Here is a 26,382-nt window from a genome sequence, read left to right as displayed (position 1 = left end):
GCCCAACTTTCTGAGAAGCGGATTAAAAAATGTCTGTTTTTAAAGGAAAACTACATAGTATTTTTTTTTTTTTTTTTTTTTGTCTTGCAGAGTGTGTCTCTTTCCCTTTAGTAGCTTATATTGGTATTTTGCTTTCTTTGAATTTTGGTTCCAAAGAAGAGTCAAGCACATTTTTGATTTGTGTGTGTGTGTGTAAACATATTTGTAATTCTATTGTTTGGTTTCTTTTTTTTCTTTTTTTTTTATCAATAGGTTTTTGATATTGTTTGAAGTGGCTCGTTAATTATTTCCGAATGGCTGGAGATGGAATTGCAGAATCCACAGCGGTTTCTTTATCTGTGAAAACACATGTGTTTCTTCTTTTGTTTTGCAGGACTGTAGATTCTAGGTGCATGTAAGTGTAATCGGGTCCAGGACTGAAAACATTTTGCCATTTTAAATTTCGGAGTTCATTTCTCTTCAGCTGTCGTGTGTGTGTGTGTGTGTGTGTGGGGTTGAGTTTCATTGACACTAAGAGAATGAAAAACTGACCACAGTCTGAACACTAAACCAGACAGCTTTCTTTAGTTTTTTTTTTATGTTTAAATGGTACTTGCAGTCTATGCATACACTTTACACAGTATTATAAGAGATTGAAATATCTCAGTACCGACATTCTGATCTTCTGGCTTTTAAAGATGCTTTTGGAAACGACACGGCGGATTTGCTAGTTTCTCTCTCTCTGTCCCTCACGCCGACGGCTCGGAGATCTTCGACTGAATTCTTGCATGACGTTTGTCTTCTGATGATGGAGTGAGAAGTTAGAAATCCCCTCCATTCGTGCAGTAAAGGAGTAAAGATGGCGTCTCTTTTATTCTCCATTCTCGCACCTTATGAATATGATACCTGTTCCACATACTCTCCTTTGGTTTACAGTGTAACCGTGTTTTTGAGTTGAACTATTTCTCTCTCTCTACATATTCTGATTCCATTTGTGATGTAATTTGTATCTGAATGTCCATATAAACTGTTTTTTTTAAACAATCACTCGATGGGTCTTTGATTTCAGTTGTTGATTGTGTGTTATTAAAAGTGTAGATGGCATAAGGAGAGGTTATCAAATATAACACGGGTGAATATTGTGAAAGGTTACATCTACAGTAGCCTATGTTATTATGGGGATTATATTGATGTAAAAGCGCTCTGAATGAAAGCGGAAGCACATTTGACACATGTCCGGGTTTTTTCAAAAGACCATAGTCGGGTGAACTTCTATTGCGGTGAATGAGAGAATTCATTAAATATATATATTTTGTTCCCATTTGCTCAAACAGCAGAAGAAAAACTCCACAACTGTCTTTCACACAGAGGAAAAAAAAGAGAGATTGATGACGGCAGTCAGAAGAGAGAAAGATGTCAACATTAGCTACCTAGTTTTTAACCTGTAGCATTAGCTAGGTTTTTTTTTTTTTTTGTAATTCTATGCAAAGATAATATAATACAAAGTATTATAAATATACACACACAAAACAAATTTTAAATATAAAAAAAGGTGTACAAAGTACTTCCTGTATTCATATTGTATTGCGAAACACTTCTCCTATTGAGATGAGATACGGGTTCGGTTCTGGACCGGTTCGGTGGTTTAATAGTAATTCTAGGTGTAATTACATGTAGGTATTCTTTTAAAGTAGAAATACAATGTAAAAGCATGTACACAATTGCATTGTATCAAATTATTAATTGAAATGTTAGTGGGCCTACATAAGTACTTAAGGACACCTCATATAAAGTGGGACCTTAATAAACTTTGCAGCAAAGGTTTGATTTTGACATAAAGCATTTTAGCATTTGTGAAAGACTTTTGCATAATCTCATAATCTCAGATCAGTGACGCCTGTGATCAATCAAATAAAAAGAAATACAAAAACTGTGCTAATTGAAAGAAGAAAAATTGACAAAAAAGACTGAATCTGATATTGGGCAATAACAGCATAATTAAAGATTTATAAACAATCTTTTTTTTAGGTCGGTCATTTTAACAAGGTGGAAAAATCCAAATGCGATAACATTATCTAGCATTTTTGGGGAAAAGAAAATCCTCTTTTATAAAAGGAAACCGATCTCAACATGAGGGAATGTTGTGCTATATGTTTTTACACCAGCAGTGGTTACACATTCATATATTTTAATTGCTTTATCAAAATTGCTGCGAGGGACAATTTAGTAGTTTCTGGATAAAGGCATGTGATATGTCAGATTTTCATATCACGATAATTGCTGAAGCTTTTACCACTATCATTACAAAAAAGTGTTTTTTAATGCACTAAAACTACACAAAAAAATGTATTAAGTAAAATGTTTGATATAAAGTGCAAAAGACCTATAAAGAACACTTTACAATACATACGGTCTCATTAATGTTAGTTAATGCATTAACCAACAATGAGCAACTTTTGTTTATTGACTGCTGTACTATTTGTGTATTTACTGTCTTTATTGTGTCTATGGGCTTTAAAACTGCAGTGATCTGACTGAAAAAAACATTATGTTTAGAAAACCTTTTCTCTTTTCATCACCACTTGGCTTGTGCAAACAAAGTAAGAATTTACATTAAAATCTTCATTATTTGTCGTTTAAATAGTAAACGACAAATACGTTTGAGTGAATCTCATGAAAAGTCAGAAAATTTCTTCATTTTATTCGTCAAGTAGTTCAGGTGTATTGAACTCATACTTACTTTTTCATGTGTTATTTCAAGGAAATCAGTCTGATACAGCTTTACTGTGTTAACAGCTCTCGCGAATAATGCAATTTTACTTTATTCACTGTAAAACTCTGTTTGCAATCAGAAAGAAGCGGTCCTGCACGCTCGCATTTGTTCTTTTTCCCACACAAGGAAAATAAAATATCAGTGTTTACATTTGAAATTATGGAGGAAAGTAAGTTATAGACAAATATTTTAATTAGGCCTATATAAAAGTCGATGGAAAGATTCAATGAACATACACTAACAAATACAGTCGTGCTCAGAATTAATGGAAGATATAGGAAATACATCAATGGAAACATAAACTAACAAATATGTGTTTATTTGCTTGAGTGGATGTTTTTCTCTCACAGTTTCTTCTCATGTTTGACTCCTGAAGAACCAGATCTGCAGAGAAACGCCCAGTTCCTCATGAGAACACGGAAGTGTAGAGGAGATCAGTGCAAGTTGCCATTTTAGAGGAACATCTACAAATATTGTCTTTTTCAAGGTAAGTTAGGAAATATTTTTTAAGTAACTAAACAATGCTTAAGTGTCATGTTTCCAGGAGATTCATGCAGCACAACTAACTAATAGACCTTTATTAAATATTACACGACTGAAACAAAGCTCTGAGTGTTAGATTACAGTCTTTACTGTGCTTTTTCAAAACTTATAACTTTCAAAACGGTTTTGAAAAAGATGTTTGTGAGCTGAACAACTGTATTTCTACAGTTTCCTTCAGCCTTGTTTTCATTTCTGTCAAACATTAGGTCTAGACACTAAAGCTGTTAAAAATCTCTGTTTCTCAACTAAACTTACTTGACCTCCTACTCTCTACTCATGAATATACCGACTGATTCAACATTAAAACCTTTATTTAATTATAAGGATTCATTTTGATAATTTTTAGAAGTTGGTAATCAAAGATAATTGTGTGTGTGCGTGCGTGTGTGTGTGCGTGTGTGTGTGTGTGAAATTATCAACTAATGAGCACAGAATCATAAACTGAATAACCTGAAGAATTAGTCTTTTGTAAAATTATAAAAAATTTCATAATAGTTGATCTGATCACAGTGTATTTTCATTACACACATTTATTTACATGTATAGATCTCTGCTATAAAAGTGCAACTATTTAAAGATTTTTTGTCTTTCCCCAACAGTGCATGAGGGCCGATGGCATCTGTTTTTGAGCTGCTTCTTCATACACTAGATGACCTGAAAAAGGACGATCTGAAGAGATTTAGGAGTCTCTTGAAAGACGATGGACCCATTGGAGCTGGTAAACTGGAGGATGCTGATGTCACTGATATAGTGCGTATAATGATGGAGCGCTTTGGACCAGAAGAAGCTGTGAGGATCACACTGAACATCCTGAGGAAGATGAACCAGAACCGGCTGGCTGAAGAGTTACAGGACAACTACACTGAAGGTAATAGAGAACGAGAGGAAGCGTAGATTCATAGAAATGTACATTCAGATTCTTATGTTCACCAAGGCTGCATTTATTTTATCAAAAATAGTTAACATATTGTGAAATATTACAATTTAAAATAGCTTTTTTCTATTTGAATATCTTTTAAAAATACATTTTTCTATGTTGCCATCACAGGAAAAGTTTCACAGCTGAATTTCCAGCATCATTACTCAGTCTTTAGTCTCACATGATCCTAAGAAATCATTATAATATGCTGATTTAGTTAATAGTTTAATAGTTGTGCTGCTTAATGAAGGGGTGAAACACGATGCAGAGCCTTTTTCAGGATACTTTAATGAATATAAAGTCTTTTCTCTCTCTTCACAGTGCAAACATCATTAGAAGCAGCTGAGAAACACACAAGAAAACAAGGTGAATTAACCTTAAACACGTCCTTACAGCGGAATCAGAAATGATTTTAGCATGTTTGATGTTTATTGATCTCAGGACTGAATAGAACGTTTATAGTACCATGCATTTAAATACCACATGTTTGCACCAGTTGATTTGAATGATAATCATGCTAATGTGAAAACCTTTGTGTTTAATTTTGCGGTGTTGTTTTGCTCACACCGTTTCCTGTTTATTTATATTTTTCATAACAGATGATTTCTGGCTGCAGGAATTCTTGAAAACTCACAAAATGAACATGAAGGAGAAAGTAGAGCACATTTTTGAGTGTAAAAATGAAAATGAAGCAGATCTCAAGGATGTGTTTACAGAACTCTTCATTACGGAGGGAGATCTTGAAGAAGTCAATCAAGAACATGAGATTCTGCAGATTGCTAAAGCTTTAAAACCCCATGAATCACAAACCAGGCCAATCAAATGCAATGATGTTTTTAGTCTGAACAAAAATAAGAAAAAGATTGTGCTGACCAAAGGCATCGCCGGCATTGGAAAAACTGTCTCAGTGCACAGGTTCATTCTGGACTGGGCAGAAGGAGAAGCCAATCAGGAGATAGACTGTGTTTTCCTGCTTCCATTCCGAAAGATGAACTGCTTTAAAGACATAAAGTTCAGGCTGCATAAGTTTCTACAGAAATTTTATGCAGAACTGGAGAAACTGGACACAACAAAAATATGTAAGATATATAGTTGTAAGCTTGCGCTTATCTTTGATGGACTGGATGAGAGTCGACTCCCTTTGGAGTTTGACAGTGGAATGGTGACAAGTGTTGAGGAGCGATCATCTGTAGATCAACTGTTTACAAGTCTGGTGAACGGGACTCTGCTTCCGTCAGCTCACGTCTGGGTGACATCACGGCCAGCAGCAGCCAATCAGATCCCTCCGGAGTGTGTAGGGTTGTTCACCCAGGTGCGAGGATTCACTGACCAGCAGAAGGAGGAGTATTTCAGAAAGAGAATCAAAGATGAGACTCAGGCCTCCAGAATGATCTCACACATTAAGAAATCTCGTAGTCTCTACATCATGTGTTACATTCCCGTGTTCTGTTGGATCACAGCCACTGTTCTTCAGGATACCTCAATTGGAAACGATGCAGAAAATATCAACACGACACTCACTGAAATGTACATCCACTTCCTGGTGATACAGATGAACATGAAGAGCCAGAAACATGACAGAAAAACAGAAAGAGAACGCACCAAGCTCTTAGATTCCAATAAAACAATGATTTTGAAGTTAGCTAAGCTAGCGTTTGAACAGCTGAAGCAAGAAAATGTAGTGTTCTATGAGAAGGATCTGAAAGCATGTGGTATTGATGTGGGTGAAGACTTTGAATCCACAGGAATGCTCACTGAGATCTTTCAGCAAGAAGCTGGAGTTCATGTGATGAAGGTCTTCTGCTTTGTGCATCTGAGTGTTCAAGAGTTCCTCGCTGCAGTGCACGTGTTCCTCTGCTACCTGAACAAGAACATGGATGAACTGGAGTTTTTTAGTGAAGAAACACAAAGATCTAATCATCGGTTTCAATTTCAGTTTAAAAGACTGCTCAAACCCAACAAGAATGAGAGTGAGTCGGACTTCAAAAAGCCAGACAAAAATATTGCTTTCCATGATTTACTAAAGAAGGCTGTTAGGAAAGCGATGCAAAGTCAGAAAGGACATTTAGACCTATTTTTACGGTTTCTGCTGGGCATTTCACTGGAGTCCAATCAGAAACTGCTCAGTGGCCTGTTCACACACACTGAAGACAGCAAAGACAGTGTCACAATACTAATCAAATACATTGCAGAACAATTACAAAACCAAAACATCTCACCTGAATCTTCAGTCAACCTGTTCTTCTCCTTACTGGAGCTCAATGACAGAACAGAAATCATAAGATACTTCAGATCATATCCACGAAGAAGACTGTCATCTTCCATGTGCTCATTGTTTGCTCACGTACTGCTGATGTCAGAGGAGGTGCTGGATGATCTCGACCTGAGGAGGTTCAAGATTGATTTAGGAGACTACATGAGTCTCCTGCCAGCTGTGAGATGCTACAGAAAAGCAAAGTTAGTGACTTGTTGAGAGCTGTTTAATCAAAGTTTTTTACTCTGACAATCGTAAAATAAAATATATTTAATACACAGTGATTTTATAAACATACATTTGAAAGTTATTTTCACTTGACTGTCACATCAGTTCCAGCGTGCATGATATTTATATATTTTTCTAGTAAGCTTGAATGTTAATAGAGAATATGGCATAACCTATCACTCTACAAGCACTGATCCTACAAAATTAACACAATAAATGACATTGACAAATATCCTGTTTTTATAGACTCACCTCATGTTTTCTCGATGACACCTGCTGTGAAACTGTGGCTTTGGCCCTGCAGACACCAAACTCACCCCTGATAGAACTGGACATGAGTAACAATTACCTGCGTGACTCAGGAGTGAAGCTGCTCTCTGGTGGACTGAAGAGCCAACACTGTCAGCTGAAGATACTGAGGTTTTTCAATCACTAAAAACATTGGGACATTCTAAAACACTTAACATGAAACTGCCTAACATGCCTTAATGCACAAAGACAATGATTTTAATATAACAAATTCAGTATACACTGTAATGATGATGCATACAGGCAAGCAGATAAACCCTGAATTTGACAATTTATAATTGAAATTTTAAAAGAATTTTAAACCCTGAATACAATGCTCTTAATTGCGTATAAATTCCTATGGGATAAAAATACATGCAACTTTGCGTGTTGCGTTTATATTCTGGGTTCATCTATTTTACTGCAAGATGATGATCATGAAGATGATGATGAAGTCAATGAAGCATGTATTGCAATAGGGATGTTTTCTCCCCATTATGTCCACACATGAGAGATGGCATGCCAAATCATACTGTATGTTATTAAGATAAACAAATTAAAGTGGAATCTCTTTGTTATTAGATAATCTGACATAACAATCATGTTACGTCTCCCCATTACTAGGTCTAGAACTAATAGGGAAAGTAACATAGAAGTATTAAATTTAGTTAAATAAATAACAAAAAAAAGAAAATAGGTTCAGCTACTGATAACAACTTGTGTTGAGATGAATCAGACAGAGACAGATTTCGTTGAGTGCTTTTTAGTAGGTCGCAATAGTAACCCAATAGTTTTACAGTTTGAAAGTGAAGAAATAAATATTTACAGAATATACACAAATGAAGAGACAAAACATAAAACACAGGAGAAAGGGACAATGAGCGGTGCTAAAGCAAAGAAATAAACATAACAAAACCCTCTAATCTTAACCCCTTTGATATTCCTAAACTATCAAAGAAATACACGAAAATAAACAATTTTCCGGCAACGAATCACCGACTAAACTACACTAAATAACAAACATAAATACATGAGGTAGCATCCGCTCCTTACCTGATGTATATAAACAAACTCAAACTCTAACGTGTTGCATTATGTAGATCACGTGACAGACTAACTATCCCTTCTCATTGTGTCTGGGAAGATCGATGTCGTACGACAAAGTCACGCACCAAAATAAATCAAATAATACAAACTTAGAGAAATAAAAGAAAAAACAATCGAGGAGGCTAACAGCGAACAACAACACAGTGACACGAGAAAAAAACACGCCTCCTTCTCTCTGCTCGTCACTTCCAGGTCTTTATATGGAGAGGGTGAGTTCGGATTGGTTCTTTAGGGGGATGACGTCACGTTGGTTAATCATGATAGATACGAACCCACCAATCATGCGACCTAAGAATAAGGACAGCAGAGAACAAAAGAAAAGGGGAGGGGGGGAAAGAAAACACAACCAAAATACGACACAGACGTAACACCCACCTCCTTAAAAACAAACCTCTGTACAAAATACAGAGTTTGTCAAAAGAACCCAAATTATGATCAACTCACTTTATTTTAAACCCGGGATAGCGCATCTGCCACCACATTATTCACACCTTTTTTATACTTTATTTCCAGGTTATAATCCTGAATGATGAGAGACCATCTCATCAATCTCTGGTTCCGGTTGTGCATGCGTAGAAGAAAAGTCAGTGGGTTATGGTCTGTGTAGACCGTTACAGGAAGGACAGTCGAACCGACATACACGTCAAAATGTTGAAGAGCCAACAGTAAAGCTAGAGCTTCTCTTTCGATAGTGGAATAGTTACGCTGATGTTTGTTATATTTCTTTGAGAAATAACAAACAGGATGATTGATCTCATCATTACCCTCCTGCAATAATACAGCACCAGCTCCCACCTCACTTGCGTCCACTTCCAACTTAAACGGTATGGAAAAATCAGGAGCAGACAACACGGGTTCACTACACAACAACGTTTTGACGCTGTCAAAAGCATTCTGGCACTCATGTGACCAAACAAACTGATTCGAAGGGCTAAGTAAAGCAGTTAAAGGAGTTGCAACAGACGAAAAATTCCGGCAAAAACAACGGTAATAACCGGCCATACCTAAAAACCTACGCAACTCACGTCTGGTAGATGGCACAGGAAACTCGCTAATAGCCGAAACCTTTGCTGACAAAGGACGCACTTGACCCTGACCCACCCGTTTACCCAAATAGGTAACTGTTGCCTTCCCAAACTCACATTTAGCAAGATTAAGTGTTAGGGATGCCTTCGCTAGACGCTCAAACACTGTTCCTAGTAACGATACATGCTCTGACCAACTTTGTGAATAAACAACCACGTCATCAAGATATGCATTGCAGTTAGGAACATCAACAAGAACTAAATTGACCAATCTTTGAAATGTAGCTGCGGCGTTTCGCAAGCCAAAAGCCATAACATTATATTGCATAAAGCAATCTGGCGTTACGAACGCTGAAATTTCAGATGCTCTAGAGGTCAGTGGAACTTGCCAGTATCCTTTCAGTAGGTCGAGTTTACTAACAAACTTTGCTGATCCTATGCTATCCACGCAGTCCTCCATCCTCGGTAGTGGAAAGCAATCTGGTATCGTAACAGCATTAACGCGTCGATAATCAGTACAGAAACGTTTAGTGCCATCTGATTTCTGCACTAAAATACACGGGGAACTCCAGGGACTAACACTAGGACTGGCCAATCCCTTCTCCCACAAATACTGAGTCTCCTGTTTCATTATAGCTCTTTTCACAGCATTAATCCTATAAGGGTGTTGTTTAATCGGTCGTGCATTAGTTACATCAATATCGTGTTGTAGCACGTGTGTAAGTGTAGGAACGTCACCCAAAATAGAAGAAAATTTGTCAAGAAGCTCTACAACATCCTGCCTTTGACCTGCATTAAGATGAGCTAAAAAATTGGATAAGTCTTTAAGAGTTTCAGAGTTTGACAGCCTAGCTGATAATAACGGCGTATCAGACTCCAGTACACCATCCAGATCAGCATCCTGCTGCTCAACAGCTGGACTCGTCTCACAGACCACACCCACTGGAAAGACAACAGAACTTTCACTTTTCATGGTAAGAGATTCTGTATTAGAGCCAGCTCTAGCATGATAAGCTTTCAGCATATTAATATGGCATACTCGCTTCTGACGTCTCCTATCAGGAGTTCGCACCACATAATCAGTCTCACTCTTTTTCTCAAGGATCACATATGGCCCAGAAAATCGTGCAGATAAAGCAGATCCAGGAATGGGAAGCAAGACCAAAACTTGATCACCAACGGCAAAAGATCTATCCACGGCACATTTGTCATAACGCTCCTTCATTTTCCCCTGAACTTTAGACAAAGATTCTCGAGCCAGTGTACACGCTTTCTGTAGTCGTTCCCGGAACTTACTTACATAATCTAGCACATTTATTTCCCTACCATTCTCGATGCCTAACATCCTCTCTTTCAGGACTTTCAGAGGACCTCTGACCGTATGCCCAAAGACCAACTCTGATGGACTAAATTTAAGAGATTCCTGCACAGTTTCACGAATTGAAAATAAAAGCAATGGGACTCCTTCATCCCACTCGTTTCCCGTCTCAATGCAATATTTCCTCAACATTGATTTTAAGGTCTGGTGGAACCTCTCTAACATTCCCTGACTCTGGGGATGATATGCGCTAGATATACGATGTGTGATATTTAGCGACTGGAAAACTTGGGAACACAGCTTAGATAAAAAATTGGTGCCCTGATCGGTTTGCACAATCTTTGGTAAGCCGAAAGTCGAGAAAAACTTTGTTAAAGTTTTAACAACCACTTTGGCTGTAATCTTACGAAGTGGAATGGCCTCTGGGTACCTAGTAGCGGTACACATGATTGTAAGTAGAAACTGGTTACCAGATTTTGACTTTGGTAATGGCCCCACACAGTCCACTATTACGTGTTCAAAAGGTTCGCCCAACACAGGGATTGGAATCAAAGGAGCCGGTGGAATCACCTGGTTAGGTTTTCCTGCGTATTGACAAATGTGACAGGTCTTACAATACTGAATCACATCCCGCTTAAGACCATACCAAAAAAAATGTTGAAGAACACGATTATAGGTTTTTGTTACCCCTAGATGTCCTGCCAACAGGTGATCATGCGCCAAAGACAAAACCTGCTGACGAAAAACAGTGGGAACCACCACTTGATAAACTACATTCCACTCGTTCTCTATAGTATTACTTTTGTGCCATTTTCGCATAAGTAAACCATCCTTAACCAAGAATGAAACATTGTCCAATTCATCACTCTTCACTGACTTAAAACACTTTGCTAACGATGGATCATCTTTTTGAGCTTCAATGAGCTTTTCACGAGTTACGGTTAATGACAAAGGATCACTCACTACAACCTCCCTCACCTGGTCATTGTCACAAAACCTGGTCTCCACAACCTCCTCCGTCGTCCCATCTGTACACAAGAAAGAGTCAGATAAAGAAATGTCATTCCCCTTCTTAGATTGGGCCCTTGTAACAACGCACGCAGGAAATGCACTTGGGTATTTCTGAAACAACTCATCGGTCTTAAGATGAGTCAATGGAGTGTCTACCACTTCCAGCAAAGGTGTTACCTGCCCCCCGGCTAAATCATTACCTAAGATGAAAGACACACCCTTCACTGGTAATACTGGACGTACTCCTACCTCCACAAAATCGGTCACCAAGTCAGACTGAAGATGGATCCGATGAATGGGTACCCTAATCACCTCCATACTGAAACTCTGCACTAACCTACTAGATCCTACTGATGATTCATCTGAAAAAGACAACACATCAGCGCATACAAACGACTGCGCAGCTCCCGTGTCACGTAACATCTGGACTTCAACCTGGTCCTCCTTTTTACCGGTTAATGAAACAAACCCTTTAAGTAAAAAGGGCAAGTACGAAGGGTCTGGTATTTCAGCTCCATTTTCAGAAAGCAAACACGAATTCACCGAGTTCACAAATGCAATTTCTTTCTTCGGAAAGTTCTGCTTGCGCTTCAAAGAAAAACAGTCGGCTATAACATGTCCTTTCTTGTGACAATAAAAACAGTCACGAGTCTCTTTAGACTTCTCACTACTCTGTTTAGGCATCTGAACATTCATTGAAGCCCTCGGTAAAGAATTCTTCTCAGGACCTGCTATTTGAAAAACGTTTTTATGCGTAAGCACAAATTCGTCCGCTAGTACTGCAGCTTGTGAAAGTGTCGCTACCTTCTGCTCATTTAAATACAGCACCACTCTCTCAGGGAGACACTGCTTAAAATCCTCCAGTAAAAGAAGCTCCCTAAGTGAAACAAAATCATCAGCCTTACTAGAAAAACACCATTTGTCGAAAAGCATTCCCTTATCTCGTGCAAATTCTACAAAGGTTTGAGTTGCGTTTTTCTTACAATTTCGAAAATGTTGCCTGTAAGCCTCTGGTACTAACTCATATGACCGGAGTATGGCGGACTTCACCATGTCATACTTAAGACCATCTTCCAAAGATAAAGTGGAGTACACTTCTAATGCCTTGCCGACCAATTTGCATTGCAATAACAACGACCAAACCTCCTTTGGCCAACCTAAAGACGTTGCTATTCTCTCAAAAGCGTTAAAATAACTATCCACTTCTGATTCTCTAAAATTCGGCACCAAAGCAATGTGTTTTCCCACATCAAATGTGGTTGAACCCAAATTCGTCGAATTATTACTCACCGATGAGAAGTTCTGCTGCCCAGAGGAGACTGGAGTAACCCTAGCCGCTTCAATCTCCAACTTACGAAGGTTCACCTCTTTCTCGGCTTGAATTTCGAGCCTGCGGACTTCCAGCTTAAGATCCAGCTCTGCTTGGCGGGCTTGTGCTCGTTCTTCCACCTCCATACGGAGTCGTGCAATTCGCACTTTCGTTTGTATCTCCCCTCTTGAACTGGGAGTACTCGGGGAAAAGGGTTCAAAAGGGGGCAAAACAGCCCCGACATCGGCCTCAACCTCCGTCACGGCCGTCTCTACCTCCTCTTTACCCACTTCAATAACATCCTGCCCTTCGCCAAAAGGATCGGTCTTTTTGTCTACGTCAGGCAAAATGTTTAATTCAACCAGCCGATCTATCACTTCGGCTTTAATTTTTCGTTTTAGGGATTGCTTTGGAATAGAAATCTGGAAGTGGTTAGCTATTGTCAACAACTCATCTTTCCTACACTTTTCGATAGCATCTAATGAGGGATAATCAAGGAAACCCTGCAAATTAAACGCCATGAGCACGCTTAGTATTAACAACTCGAACTAACATGCCTCACAAAAAGGAAAGATATACTCCACAAGTTCACTACCATTCACACTGAATCTCTGCCATGTTCAAAACAACACAATTATTTAATAAACAGTAACAAACGACGAGCCCCCAATTATGTTACGTCTCCCCATTACTAGGTCTAGAACTAATAGGGAAAGTAACATAGAAGTATTAAATTTAGTTAAATAAATAACAAAAAAAAGAAAATAGGTTCAGCTACTGATAACAACTTGTGTTGAGATGAATCAGACAGAGACAGATTTCGTTGAGTGCTTTTTAGTAGGTCGCAATAGTAACCCAATAGTTTTACAGTTTGAAAGTGAAGAAATAAATATTTACAGAATATACACAAATGAAGAGACAAAACATAAAACACAGGAGAAAGGGACAATGAGCGGTGCTAAAGCAAAGAAATAAACATAACAAAACCCTCTAATCTTAACCCCTTTGATATTCCTAAACTATCAAAGAAATACACGAAAATAAACAATTTTCCGGCAACGAATCACCGACTAAACTACACTAAATAACAAACATAAATACATGAGGTAGCATCCGCTCCTTACCTGATGTATATAAACAAACTCAAACTCTAACGTGTTGCATTATGTAGATCACGTGACAGACTAACTATCCCTTCTCATTGTGTCTGGGAAGATCGATGTCGTACGACAAAGTCACGCACCAAAATAAATCAAATAATACAAACTTAGAGAAATAAAAGAAAAAACAATCGAGGAGGCTAACAGCGAACAACAACACAGTGACACGAGAAAAAAACACGCCTCCTTCTCTCTGCTCGTCACTTCCAGGTCTTTATATGGAGAGGGTGAGTTCGGATTGGTTCTTTAGGGGGATGACGTCACGTTGGTTAATCATGATAGATACGAACCCACCAATCATGCGACCTAAGAATAAGGACAGCAGAGAACAAAAGAAAAGGGGAGGGGGGGAAAGAAAACACAACCAAAATACGACACAGACGTAACAAATCATAACAACAAATTGTGCAAATCCAAATGCACACAGAAATAAGTCAAAATGCCTGCCTCGACAAGCAGTGTGTATTGTGGGAATCAAAATTGTCAAGATTGGTCCTGCCTGGAAAAAACCCACCAATATATTTCAGTGAATTGTTTTCAGTGTTTTTTTTTTCTTTTTCAAAATTAAAGTAATAACTAATAATAGATCATTTCCTAAATGTTTTACAGTAAAGCATTTGTTTTGAACATAGTATACTATTAACAAAAACAAAATAAAAGTAAAAAGTTCACTCTTAAATTATATAGAACTGTGTTTAATTATGACCATTTTAGAGATATTGATCTTTCATCAGGATCTTGACTGCAGTTCCTTATTGAATTTCATTTTTAATTTAATTAAATAGTATTACAAATGAAGATATAAGATATTTCACCAAATGATTTAAAGGGGAAATTAAATGTGTTATTCCTACAGTATTTCTAGTGTTAGAAACTGCCTTTAAGGCCCCATATCATAGTAGTGTTGAATTCAAATGATTCAAACACTTCTCGTTGTGTTTATCAATGGCGTGAACAAGTTCAGCATCACTGCATGGAAGGCCTGTCTCTCTCTGCTCTTGTGCTACAGCTACACAGTTTTGGATCATTTGGAGTATAGTTATGTACAGGAACTATTCAAATACAGAGAAAGTATTTCTACTTTGTTACCTTACACCACTGTTAATTGATGAGTAATTGTTCACTTTTTTATTATTCTATTCAGATTGGCAGGATGTGAACTCACTGTTCAGTCCTGTGAAATGATGACATCAGTTCTACAATCATCAAACTCCCATCTGATAGAGCTGGACATGAGTGACAATGAGCTGAAGGATTCAGGAGTGAAGCTACTCTCTGATGGACTGAAGATGGACTCAAACTGTCAGCTTGAGATACTGAGGTTTCTTTCTTTTTATCTTTTTATGTCCTTGAAGGGCAATTGGTTTAACAGCAAGCATACAAAAAAGACAATTTACAATACATTAAAAATGTCATAATATCTACACAAGACAACAACAGGCCCAAACAACTACATACTTCCACCTATTCCCCCATGCCTGAATTTAACAGAGAAACAGAAGTAGGAATAAATGAATGTATGTACATAATTGTCACAATTATGTTCTGTCTTGCCTGCACCTGTTCTCGTTAGTCCCTGATTAGTGCCTTCAACGACCACAACAGCGTTACACCTGTTTCTCCTAACAGAGGGAAATCTTAACCGAGATCCTGAGGGTAAAAACTGAAACTCAGAATAGAGAAGATAGGAATTAATCATTACGATGGATTGGGCTTTTCTAACTACCTGACAATTAAACTGGATAGTAGGGTGTAAACTAGTTTAGCTTCCGTGATTCAACAATAATGTGGAAAAGCATGATTTTCAAATCTACAATTCTAAAAACAGTGGTTCTCAGCTCCGGTTCTGGAGATCCAATGCTGTGCACATTTTGACTCTTTCTCATCTGATACACTCAGATCAGTATATGGAGTCTCTCCTAACGAGCTGAGCCAAGTTGTTCAAAAGTTATCTGATCAGATTTCAGCTATCGGATTGGATCATATCATAAAAACAGGTTGATCAAAAGAAGGGATTCTGAAATCGGCTTTGTAATGTCTAGTTTTGTTTTTTTGTTGTCAAAGTCATGTCACAAAGTCGTGTCATGTGATTCCCTTGTAATCCACCCTCCACCAAACCTTACACTTGGCACAATGCAGTCAGATAAGTACTGTACTCCTGTCAACCGCCAAACCCAGACTCGTTCATTGGATTGCCAGACAGAGAAGCGTGATTTTTCACTCCAGAGAACACGTCTCCACTGTTCTAGAGTCCAGTGGCGGCGTGCTTTACACCACAGCATCCGACACTGTGCATTGGACTTGTTAATGTAAGGCTTGGATGCAGCTGCTCGGCCATAGAAACCCATTCCATGATGCTCTCTACACACTGTTCTTGAGCTAATCTGAAGGCCACAGGAAGTTTGGATGTCTGTAGTTATTGACTTTGCAGAAAGTTGTCGGGTTCTGCGCACTGTACGCCTGACCCCACTCTTGGATTTTTACGTGGCCTACCTCTTCGTGGCTGAGTTACTGTTGTTCTCAATCGCTTCCACTTTGTTATAATATCACTAACAGTTGACTGTGGAATATTTAGTAGTAAGGTAATTTCACGAATGGACTTATTGCACAGGTGGCAACCTATCAGGGGACCACGCTTGAATTCACTGACCTCCTGAGAGCAACCCATTCTTTCACAAATGTTTGTAGAAGCGTCTGCATGCCTGGGTGCTTGATTTTATACAACTGTGGCCATTAAAGTGATTGGAACACCTGAATACAATGATTTGGAGGGGTGTCCCAATACTTTTGTCAATATAGTGTATGTATGTATGTATAAGAGTCACTCTCTCTAAAAGAAAAGAAGAATATTGTTGTGTAGAAAACAATGTGTCAACAGCATTACTTTAAAGGGGTCATATAATGGTACATGCACTTTTACAAGTTGATTGTACTGAAATGTGTGTTGGCAGTGTCTGTACACAACCATCATATAATGATAAAAATCCATCCAGTGTTTTTGTTTTAATCTCCTTATATGTTTTCCCCTGCCTCAAATCGAGCCGTTCGAGCCTGTGACGTCACACGCTCGAACGCCCCTCCCACGATTGTTGAATGACAGCCGGGTTTCAACACAGACCCGCCCTCGCTCGTGAGAGCTGTCAATCATAGTCTGCGCGGACCGGCGCGCTCATTGTTGATATGCTGGAGCACTGTCTATGAGCAGAATGGCGTCTAAGCGATTGTGGTGTTCTGTTCTTGGGTGTAATAATGAACACAGTCATTTTAATGTTCCTAAATCCGAACCGCCGAAGACGCAGTGGCTGTGTTTGTTTTCGAAGGGAATATTCCCCACGAGCAACGTCAATGCTCTCATGTGCGAATCATTTCACACACCAGACTGCTTTATAAATGAGGATCAGTATAAAGCTGGATTTGCTAAGAAGCTGCTCCTGAAAAAAGATCGGTACCAGCTATTCGTGTTCCTGCTGAACCTCTAGAAGAACTGAAGTGAGTGTAAGGTTTTATTAAACTTTATATTAAAGGAGAACTCCGGCGCAAAATGAACCTTTGGTCCTATTACGCATTGTTACCTAGTCAACCGTTCCCTGAGATTTGTTTTCATGATTATCGAATGTAAATAGTTTTATCTCTAAAAACAGTTTAGCCTATAAAGCTAGTATAACGGTAGTATATTGGGCATAGATCAATGACAAATAAAAATCGCTTGTTAATACCACTAACAAGGCTCAAAAAAAAAAAAAAAAAAAAAAAAAATTTGAAAAGTCCCTACCAGTCGATCTACGAACGCCGCTCCAAGTGCGCTGGTGAGATGTGAACGAGCTATAAGTTGTGATAAGGTGAGTGCGAACAGCAGGCTTGGATCGGTGTTCGTAGATCGACTGGTAGAGACTCTTTTTCAAAGATGGCTCCTGTCTGTATACGCGAAGTTGACTGTATGTAAAAAATATCTTCTTATTAAACTGTCTGGACACTGACAAAGTTCTCAATGCTTCGGTTTGAAGGTAGGGACACTCATTATGCTACCGTGTTAGTGTGGGGCTATTTTGAGCCTTGTTAGTGGTATTAACAAGCGATTTTTATTTGTCATTGATCTATGCCCAATATACTACCGTTATACTAGCTTTATAGCAGTGGTTCTCAACCTCTCCTGCAGGGACCCCCTGACAGGCCATGTTTTTGTTTTAACTCTGAAATGGCACACCTGATTCAAGTAATTAAAGGCTTAATGAGTAATTAGAGTAGGAATAGTTCAATTAATCAATTAGTCAACTACTCATTAAGCCTTTAATGACTTGAATCAGGTGTGCCATTTCAGGGTTAAAACAGAAACATGGCCTGTCAGGGGGTCCCTGCAGGAGAGGTTGAGAAACACTGCTTTATAGGCTAAACTGTTTTTAGAGATAAAACTATTTACATTCGATAATCATGAAAACAAATCTCAGATAACGGTTGACTAGGTAACAATGTGTAATTGGACCAAAGGTTCATTTTGCGCCGGAGTTCTCCTTTAATATTTATATTAATCCTTGTAAATCGCTAGCTGCACGCTTCACGATGAATGCGTCTAAGGTTTACACTCAGGGTACATTACGGCATGTTTTCTATGTATGACGTTCTCAATATAATGCATAATCCCACGTTTATACTGAACAACGTGTTATGGTTATTGTGTTACAAACGGTGTACGCCAGAGCCGGCTCTGGTATATGCACAGAACAGAGGGGCGGGGTGAGCAAAGCTCATGATCATTTAAAGTCATACACTGAAACGGCGTGCTGAAAACAGAGCTGTTTTTTACCAGGTAAAATAAGTGTTTTCATACAATACTAATGAGAATTTTTAATTAAAGTATATTACAAACTTTTAATTTACACCCTAAAGAATCATATTAGCTTGTACAAAAATGGCATTATATGACCCCTTTAACTCAGAACCTAAAACCCAAACTTACTCAAACACAATTATTTCCTTCAGGAGAAATCTATTTGCTTATGATCCTCAGTATATGGTAGATGGCAAGTAGATTAACTGGTGATCAGAACCATATTCTCCTGTCAGCAGAACGTATAGTTAATGAAATGTCAAATATTTCGTTTCTAAACACAGTTTATATTAATTGTGTAATGATTCAATCGATTTAACAAGCTATTGTTGTGAATTCTAATGTTTCGGATATCATCATTGGTATTGTGTGTGTTTGTAGATTAAGTCACTGTCAGGTGACAGAAGAAGGCTGTGGTTATCTGGCTTCGGCTCTACGTTCAAACCCCTCACACCTGAGAGAGCTGGATCTGAATGACAATCGCCTGAAAAAATCAGAAGTCAAGATGCTCTCTGATCTACTGAATGATCCCAACTACACACTGAGCAAACTCTTGTATGTTAATAACATTAATCTCATCCTGTGATTGTTACGATCACATCATCCAACCCTGTGTGCCTTTCTTTATTCTGTGGAACACAGAATGTCTTACAAAATAAGACACTTTCTTTTCTGTAAGAAAAGTCAATGGAAGTCAGTGGAAGTCCCCAAAACGAAACACCAAAAGACACTGTTTTTTCATTTGTCTTCATATCTTATAAACAAGCATTAGACAGGCGTCTTTGACCGTTGTGATCCTCGATGTTTTTTCACTCTTGTTCATGTGAAATAATTTAATTAGCTTTATCTAAATCTGGTATGTCTTTATATATTAATAATTAAACATTTATAATTTGTTTATTATAATTAATATCCTCATTAAGTACAAGTGTTTTTATAGTGTAAATCATGTAATATGATGCAGACCTGCCAACCTGTATGCATTTTGCGTAGCGGGTACGCATTTTGACCTCAAACTAAGTACACTGGTACGATTTGTCACTCAAAACTACGGAAAAAACCTGGTGACGCCTCTGTGCACGCGCAGTCCTCAAATCAAGCAACAGCTAAAGAAGCGGAGTTCGACCAATCATAGCGCTAGGTTCATTCCCCAAATAGCAAGCGGGGATGATTGACAGATGCGTAAGGCCTATCATTAAAAAGAGACTGAAAATCGACAGCAATAGAGAGCCTAAGCCCCTCCCCTTCCGGCCGACCACCATGGGACCTTGTATCGGAAAAATATTGTATGGTAGTTAAGGCGAGAGACAACAAATATTTTAATCTCGTTTGAATTGTGCCCTGAATTACACATATGATGTTTGTCAATTTAAAAGATACATTTTAAAGTCAAGAAAGTCGCAGTTTGATGTAAAACTGTTGAGGTATAAGACTGTGAAAATACGTAATTACAAAGACTACAAACCCAAAAGGCGCACATTTTCTCTCAATGAATGAAGCTACCTTTACTGAAGCTAACTTTACTGAAGCTAACTTTACTGAAGCTAACGTCTGTCATTGTTTCTATAGTCTTACCTCGTTATAATCGTAACGTTACGCCATCATCGAGTGTTTTGTACCAGACTGCACACACACGAGCAGCGGATCTCGCTCGTTGTTTCGCTTCCCGGGAGATGTAGTTCATTGAGCGATTTTCAAAACTAAATGTTACTCTTCTGTTTCATGACAAACTGCGACTTTCATGATTATCTTTTAAATTGACAAACATCATGTGTGTAACTCAGGGCACAGTTCAGACGGAATAAAAAGATAACTTGTCTCTCGCCATTGACTACCATACATATTTTTTGAGCTGGAAGCGGAGGGGCGGGGCTTAGGCTCTCTATAAAGAATCCCGCTCGATCCCCTTCCACTCCGGCGGCCGCCGTCTGACTGAGTTCATAAGCGAGGACAGTAGTCACGGTACTTCTGACTCCTGAAGGTAAACGGGCCGGGGTGGATGTGGAAAGTTGAAGTATTGTATTGAGTTAACTTAATCTGGATTCGATTATCACACGGGAGTGATCGCATGGATTATTTTAAAATACTCCGTCATTCATGGTCACTCCGATAAAAGGAAGACATCATTCAGCCATGCAAATTATAAAATGCTCAAGTAGCCTATTGATGAACAATAAATCTAAATAAAATTAAAATAGCTATGTCTTAGTGATTATGAAAGTGCTGTGATTTGTGGATGACTGATAAGCGCGAGTCTGGAGAAACAGGTGTTTATTTATTCATTATCAGTGTTGAGAAACGTACCCTGCATGTGTTACGTTATTGTGTTAATAATAACTAAAGTAGGCCTACCTAATACATAATAATTTAGTATGAAAACTAGCGCGTTAGTTACTTGGATTAAAAAGTACCGTTGGATCAGTGCAGCGCGAGCTCTCTCATAAACACAGACCGCGCACAAAGAAAGAGAAGATCATTGTAAAATGAAAAGTTTAATTTTTGTTTTTGGTTGTGTTTTATCCTGTCAAAATGTCAGAAAGCTTTTTTTTATTATCCATCCGTGTTTTTAAAACTCGTTAAATTACTTATACTTGATATTCTTTTTATAATAAGTGATGCAATGCTATTATTGGTCCTCTGACAGGACTCCTGTCTATTTATTGTCAACTATTTTCTATAAGTATTGTTATGGAATATGCAATTATTCTATTGGAATTATGCCTTTCTGTGTATGGAACACTATGTGTTATATTTAATCAAAGTTGTACTTGCACTAAAATGAAAGTGTTTTTATAAGAAAAGACACCAGAAATTACTAAACGATGTATTAAAAAACTGTTATATAATGAAGGACTTATAATAACTTTTGTAAAGCATTTATTGAGAATGTGGTATATTGAGAAGGAAAAACACTGCAACTGTTGTTATGAATAATTTATTGAGAAAGCGGTTTATAAAGAAAAACACACCACACTGAATGTTGTAAGCATTTATTAAGCAAATGGCAGAGTAGAGAGAAATTGAAAATGTATTAGAAAGAGCTTTGCTAAAGAAAGAAGAAAAATGCAAGCATTACCGTCTTGAGATCGGAGACGTAGGCGTGTTGTTATCCGAGCATTAATGGTAAGAGAACCCCCTTATACCTGGCCACGGATGAGGAACGTGGATTCAGATTTCTGGAAGAACAGTTCAACCTTTTGTCTTTTATTAGTTTTATAAAGAACTATGTCTCATTCTTCTGTCCAAACATACCGATGATCATGTGACTTTTACGTACGCCAGGTGACCTGTAAATTCTTTTGCGTAATATTCCTTTATCGAATTGTCTGAAAAACCACCTCATGCGCGCGTAAAAACGTTTTTGGAATATATAGGAGTTTTTGCAAAATATCCATTGGCCGTATTTTCAATTGGCAATTTAAATTTGTGTAATTTGAAGGGTAATGGAAACACAGCTACAGTGTGTGAAATAATAAAAAGTTAATTAGTATTTTTATATAAAGCCCTTCTAAAAGGTATGTAAGACTTGATTTTCCTGCTAAGACAAAAGCTGAGATCCAAGCCAGTACAATATAACACAATAAAACGCACCCCTGGAGAGAAGATCTAAGAAAAAAGATTCAAGTCACAGAAAGTTCTCTAAGAATGTCTAGATACCACATGTGATGTATCTTATGAATCTATTGTTTTTCCCTTTCATGTTTGGTATAGTTTTAAATGTCTCAGTCTCAGCGATTGGTAAAATGGCCTCAGTTTCATTGCAGTCATTGGTATTATGAGAAAGATTTAAAACTTAGGAGAATTCTTTTCTCCTTTATGGGTGTTGTCTCTTCAAGATATTTGAGAATCCTCTCCTCTCCCCCGAAACCAGGTGTTTGTGTATTAAATATTTACGCATTAATATTGTCGACTGGCGCAATATGGCTACCGTCGCATCATCCAAGTGGATGCTGCATATTGGTGGAGGTTGAGGAGATTCCCTCTTCCATATGTAAAGCGCTTTGAGTACCTAGAAAAAGCGCTATATAAATGTAAAAAGGTTGCAAACCTCACACACACATTATACCTTCGCCCAGCGTTGGATTCCGTCATCGGGCTGACGGGTTGGTGACCCCGACGTGATCTCCAGTTGGCGAGTGTCTTTTCAGCGAAATATTGGGACTTGCAACAAGCAGGAGGTTTGATCTTCTTCTCTTTCTTCAGATTTTGCAATCGCTGCACTCCTGTATGTTTTCCGATGCCTCAAAAGAGACAGACAAAACTAACAGACCAAAAATAATGTTTGTGCCCTCCATCAGACATGTGTTTGTCCAACCTTTCTTTTCAGATTCTCAAAAGACTGCAACTGATAACATAGCCGAAAAAAAACAAAAAAATTGTGTCTAATTCTATATTGTAGTCATAAAAATCTTTAAATTGAGCAATAATTCAAATGTTCACAGCATCAAAGTCAATAACTGGTTTCTAGTTTGGCTTGTTGCTGTACAAATGCACATGCCATCCCTGCTTTGATGCCTTCTGAAAGATCAGTAGGGGTCCACCTAAAATAAGACCCATCTAAAATAAGAGCCTAAAATAGGGATTTTAACTATTTTAACAATCTAAGCGCATGGTCTAAAGCGCACGGCGCAAGTGCCCTTAATCAAGTCAAGTCACCCTTATTTATATTCACAATACAGATTGTATCAAAGCAGCTTTACAGTGAAAACATGAAAATAATACAACGAAGTTTGTTTCTAGAAGAAAATTGCGTCTAATCTTAGAGTTTTTTACAGTCGCCAGGACACATTTCTCTATACTTAGGTCACTTTTTCAAAACTCTTTTCACAGTTCTCCTAACCAACTTTCAGCTCGGCACAGCAGTTCATTTCACATTCAAAATGCACTAAAACTACAGAATCACTTCGTACATGTCTCAAAGCAACACATTCTTCCATAACACTAGCAAAGGTTGACAGCCAACAAACACGCTTTGTCGCCCACAAAACAATGACCTAAAAAACACTAACAACAGGAAACTTTATACAATGTTTTCCTCTGTAAATGCCTTCTTTCTTCTACCTCTACTGTTTAGAAATCACTGCAATATACACTCACCGGCCACTTTATTAGGTACCCCATGCTAGTAACGGGTTGGACCCCCTTTTGCCTTCAGAACTGCCTCAATTCTTCATGGCATAGATTCAACAAGGTGCTGGAAGCATTCCTCAGGGAGTTTGGTCCATATTGACATGATGGCATCACACAGTTGCCGCAGATTTGTCGGCTGCACATCCATGATGCGAATCTCCCGTTCCACCACATCCCAAAGATGTTCTATTGGGTTGAGATCTGGTGACTGTGGAGGCCATTTTAGTACAGTGAACTCATTGTCATGTTCAAGAAACCAATTTGAAATGATTAGAGCTTTGTGACATGGTGGAAGTAGCCATCAGAGGATGGGTACATGGTGGCCATAAAGGGATGGACATGGTCAGAAACAATGCTCAGGTAGGCCGTGGCATTTAAACGATGCCCAATTGGCACTAAGGGGCCTAAAGTGTGCCAGGAAAACATCCCCCACACCATTACACCACCACCACCAGCCTGCACAGTGGTAACAAGGCATGATGGTTCCATGTTCTCATTCTGTTTACGCCAAATTCTGACTCTAACATCTGAATGTCTCAACAGAAATCGAGACTCATCAGACCAGGCAACATTTTTCCAGTCTTCAACTGTTCAATTTTGGTGAGCTCTTGCAAATTGTAGCCTCTTTTTCCTATTTGTAGTGGAGATGAGTGGTACCCGGTGGAGTCTTCTGCTGTTGTAGCCCATCCGCCTCAAGGTTGTGCGTGTTGTGGCTTCACAAATGCTTTGCTGCATACCTCGGTTGTAACGAGTGGTTATTTCAGTCACTGTTGCCCTTCTATCAGCTCGAACCAGTCTGGCCATTCTCCTCTGACCTCTGGCATCAACAAGGCATTTCCGCCCACAGAACTGCCGCTCACTGGATGTTTTTTCTTTTTCGGACCATTCTCTGTAAACCCTAGAGATGGTTGTGCGTGAAAATCCCAGTAGATTAGCAGTTTCTGAAATACTCAGACCAGCCCTTCTGGCACCAACAATCATGCCACGTTCAAAGTCACTCAAATCAACTTTCTTCCCCATACTGATGCTCGGTTTGAACTGCAAGAGATTGTCTTGACCATGTCTACATGCCTAAATGCACTGAGTTGCCGCCATGTGATTGGCTGCTTAGAAATTAAGTGTTAACGAGCAGTTGGACAGGTGTACCTAATAAAGTGGCCGGTGAGTGTATGTTACTAAAATAAATTAGACATGATGCAGTAGCCTATGCTTCAATACTTTATATATTTTATGTTTTGAGTAATTGGAATGAGTAATTCCATAGTACAAAAATTTGGATACACACCATCCACTGATTCAGATACAATAGGAATCAGCGGTGGTTGGTCCAAATGTCCAATTGTTTTTATACAATTTAATTTTTAGATTTGAAATATATTTCATTACAATATTACTGTAGAAATGTGGCAAAATGCTGTCTTATTCAGTTTTGTATTATGTTATTGTTTTGAACTTAAGTTTAACAGTTTTGAAAACAGTGTGTAAGCATGAGCAAATTGACCTGTAGGTACACAGAGTTTTGGGGTTGTTGTGTCGAAGTGAGAAAAGAATTAATGTAATTTGAAAGATGTAGTCAATGATAAACGATCTACAGTTTAGCCCACATACACTTCTGTTGTGCTCACTGTGTGAAGAGTTTAGAAAAAGTGACCTAAGTATTGAGAAATGTGTCCTAGCGACTGTAAAAAACTGTAAATGTCCCCCACTAAGCAAGCCAAAACACTTGTGCTTAGGGCGTCCGAATCCACTTTTGCTAGTTTACCTACGGGGGAAAATGGTCGGCGCTCCCGACCCATGGTCTAAAAGGGTTTTCCCTATTCTCTTAATGAGTAATGGGTGTGTTTTGGGCGTAACGTGGAAAAAAACAATCAGAGTGTAATTTCCCATTCCCTTTAAAAGCCAGTGGCGCGCACCATGGCGGATTCGCTATTTACATGGCGGAATTAGCAAGCTGTGTGTGTTAAAGCTGTGTGTGTGTGTGAGAGAGAGAGAGAGGTTAAAGCTTTGTGTGTGTGTGTGTGTGTGTGTGAGGTTAAAGCGTAAGCAGAACATCTACAGGACAAGCCGGATTTCACCATATCTTTATGTACACAATATTAATCTTTTACATTGTAATCCTTTTATTTTTAATATTTGGCATGTTTGTGTGCATACTTCCATCGCGCAAATTACAAATTGCTCAGTAGAGACCCCCCCCCCCCAAACTATTTTTAATTTATACTATTTTAATGTAATATCATTTATACTATGGTAATACCTTGGAATTTCTCAGATTGTATTTTGTTGCCGATGACTATTATGACAAATGGATATAAAATCTAATTTTTTTTTTTAAAGAGAGACTTTTTTATAGCTAGAGGTTCATATTTGAAGTGAAATTAATGAACTTGTTTCAAAATGGACCCAGTTTAAAGATTCTCTATTAGTTCTGAAAGAGAAAAGACTAATCACACAAATTTGGGAAAATACATTTTTATTGTTCTACTGCCAAATCGAGGGTTTTAATGAACTGA

The 26,382-nt window shown here is 38.3% G+C and overlaps 2 protein-coding genes across 2 annotated transcripts; one reads left to right on the top strand and one right to left on the bottom strand.

Annotated features, from left to right (window-relative positions):
* Window positions 1-3,873: 3,873 nt before the first annotated feature.
* Window positions 3,874-19,434, top strand: LOC130079487 (NACHT, LRR and PYD domains-containing protein 3-like). Its single transcript, XM_056244762.1, has 6 exons — window positions 3,874-4,163; window positions 4,536-4,580; window positions 4,814-6,671; window positions 6,943-7,116; window positions 15,059-15,235; window positions 19,121-19,434. The coding sequence occupies exons 1-6, from the start codon at window positions 3,908-3,910 to the stop codon at window positions 19,323-19,325; spliced, it is 2,715 nt and encodes a 904-aa protein (XP_056100737.1). The 5' UTR covers window positions 3,874-3,907; the 3' UTR covers window positions 19,326-19,434.
* On the bottom strand, window positions 8,762-12,571 carry LOC130079488 (uncharacterized). Its single transcript, XM_056244763.1, has 2 exons — window positions 11,469-12,571; window positions 8,762-10,100 (listed from the first exon to the last, which is right to left on the bottom strand). Coding segments are annotated over exons 1-2 (1,032 nt in total). The 5' UTR covers window positions 12,499-12,571; the 3' UTR covers window positions 8,762-10,098.
* Window positions 19,435-26,382: the final 6,948 nt, after the last annotated feature.

The sequence above is a fragment of the Rhinichthys klamathensis genome, unplaced genomic scaffold (assembly GCF_029890125.1).
Source record: "Rhinichthys klamathensis goyatoka isolate OS25496 unplaced genomic scaffold, OSU_Roscu_1.1 h1tg001080l_1, whole genome shotgun sequence".
NCBI lineage: Eukaryota > Metazoa > Chordata > Actinopteri > Cypriniformes > Leuciscidae > Rhinichthys > Rhinichthys klamathensis.
The sequence above is the reverse complement of the archived record's forward strand: the minus strand, read 5'-3'. Positions and strand labels throughout refer to the sequence as shown.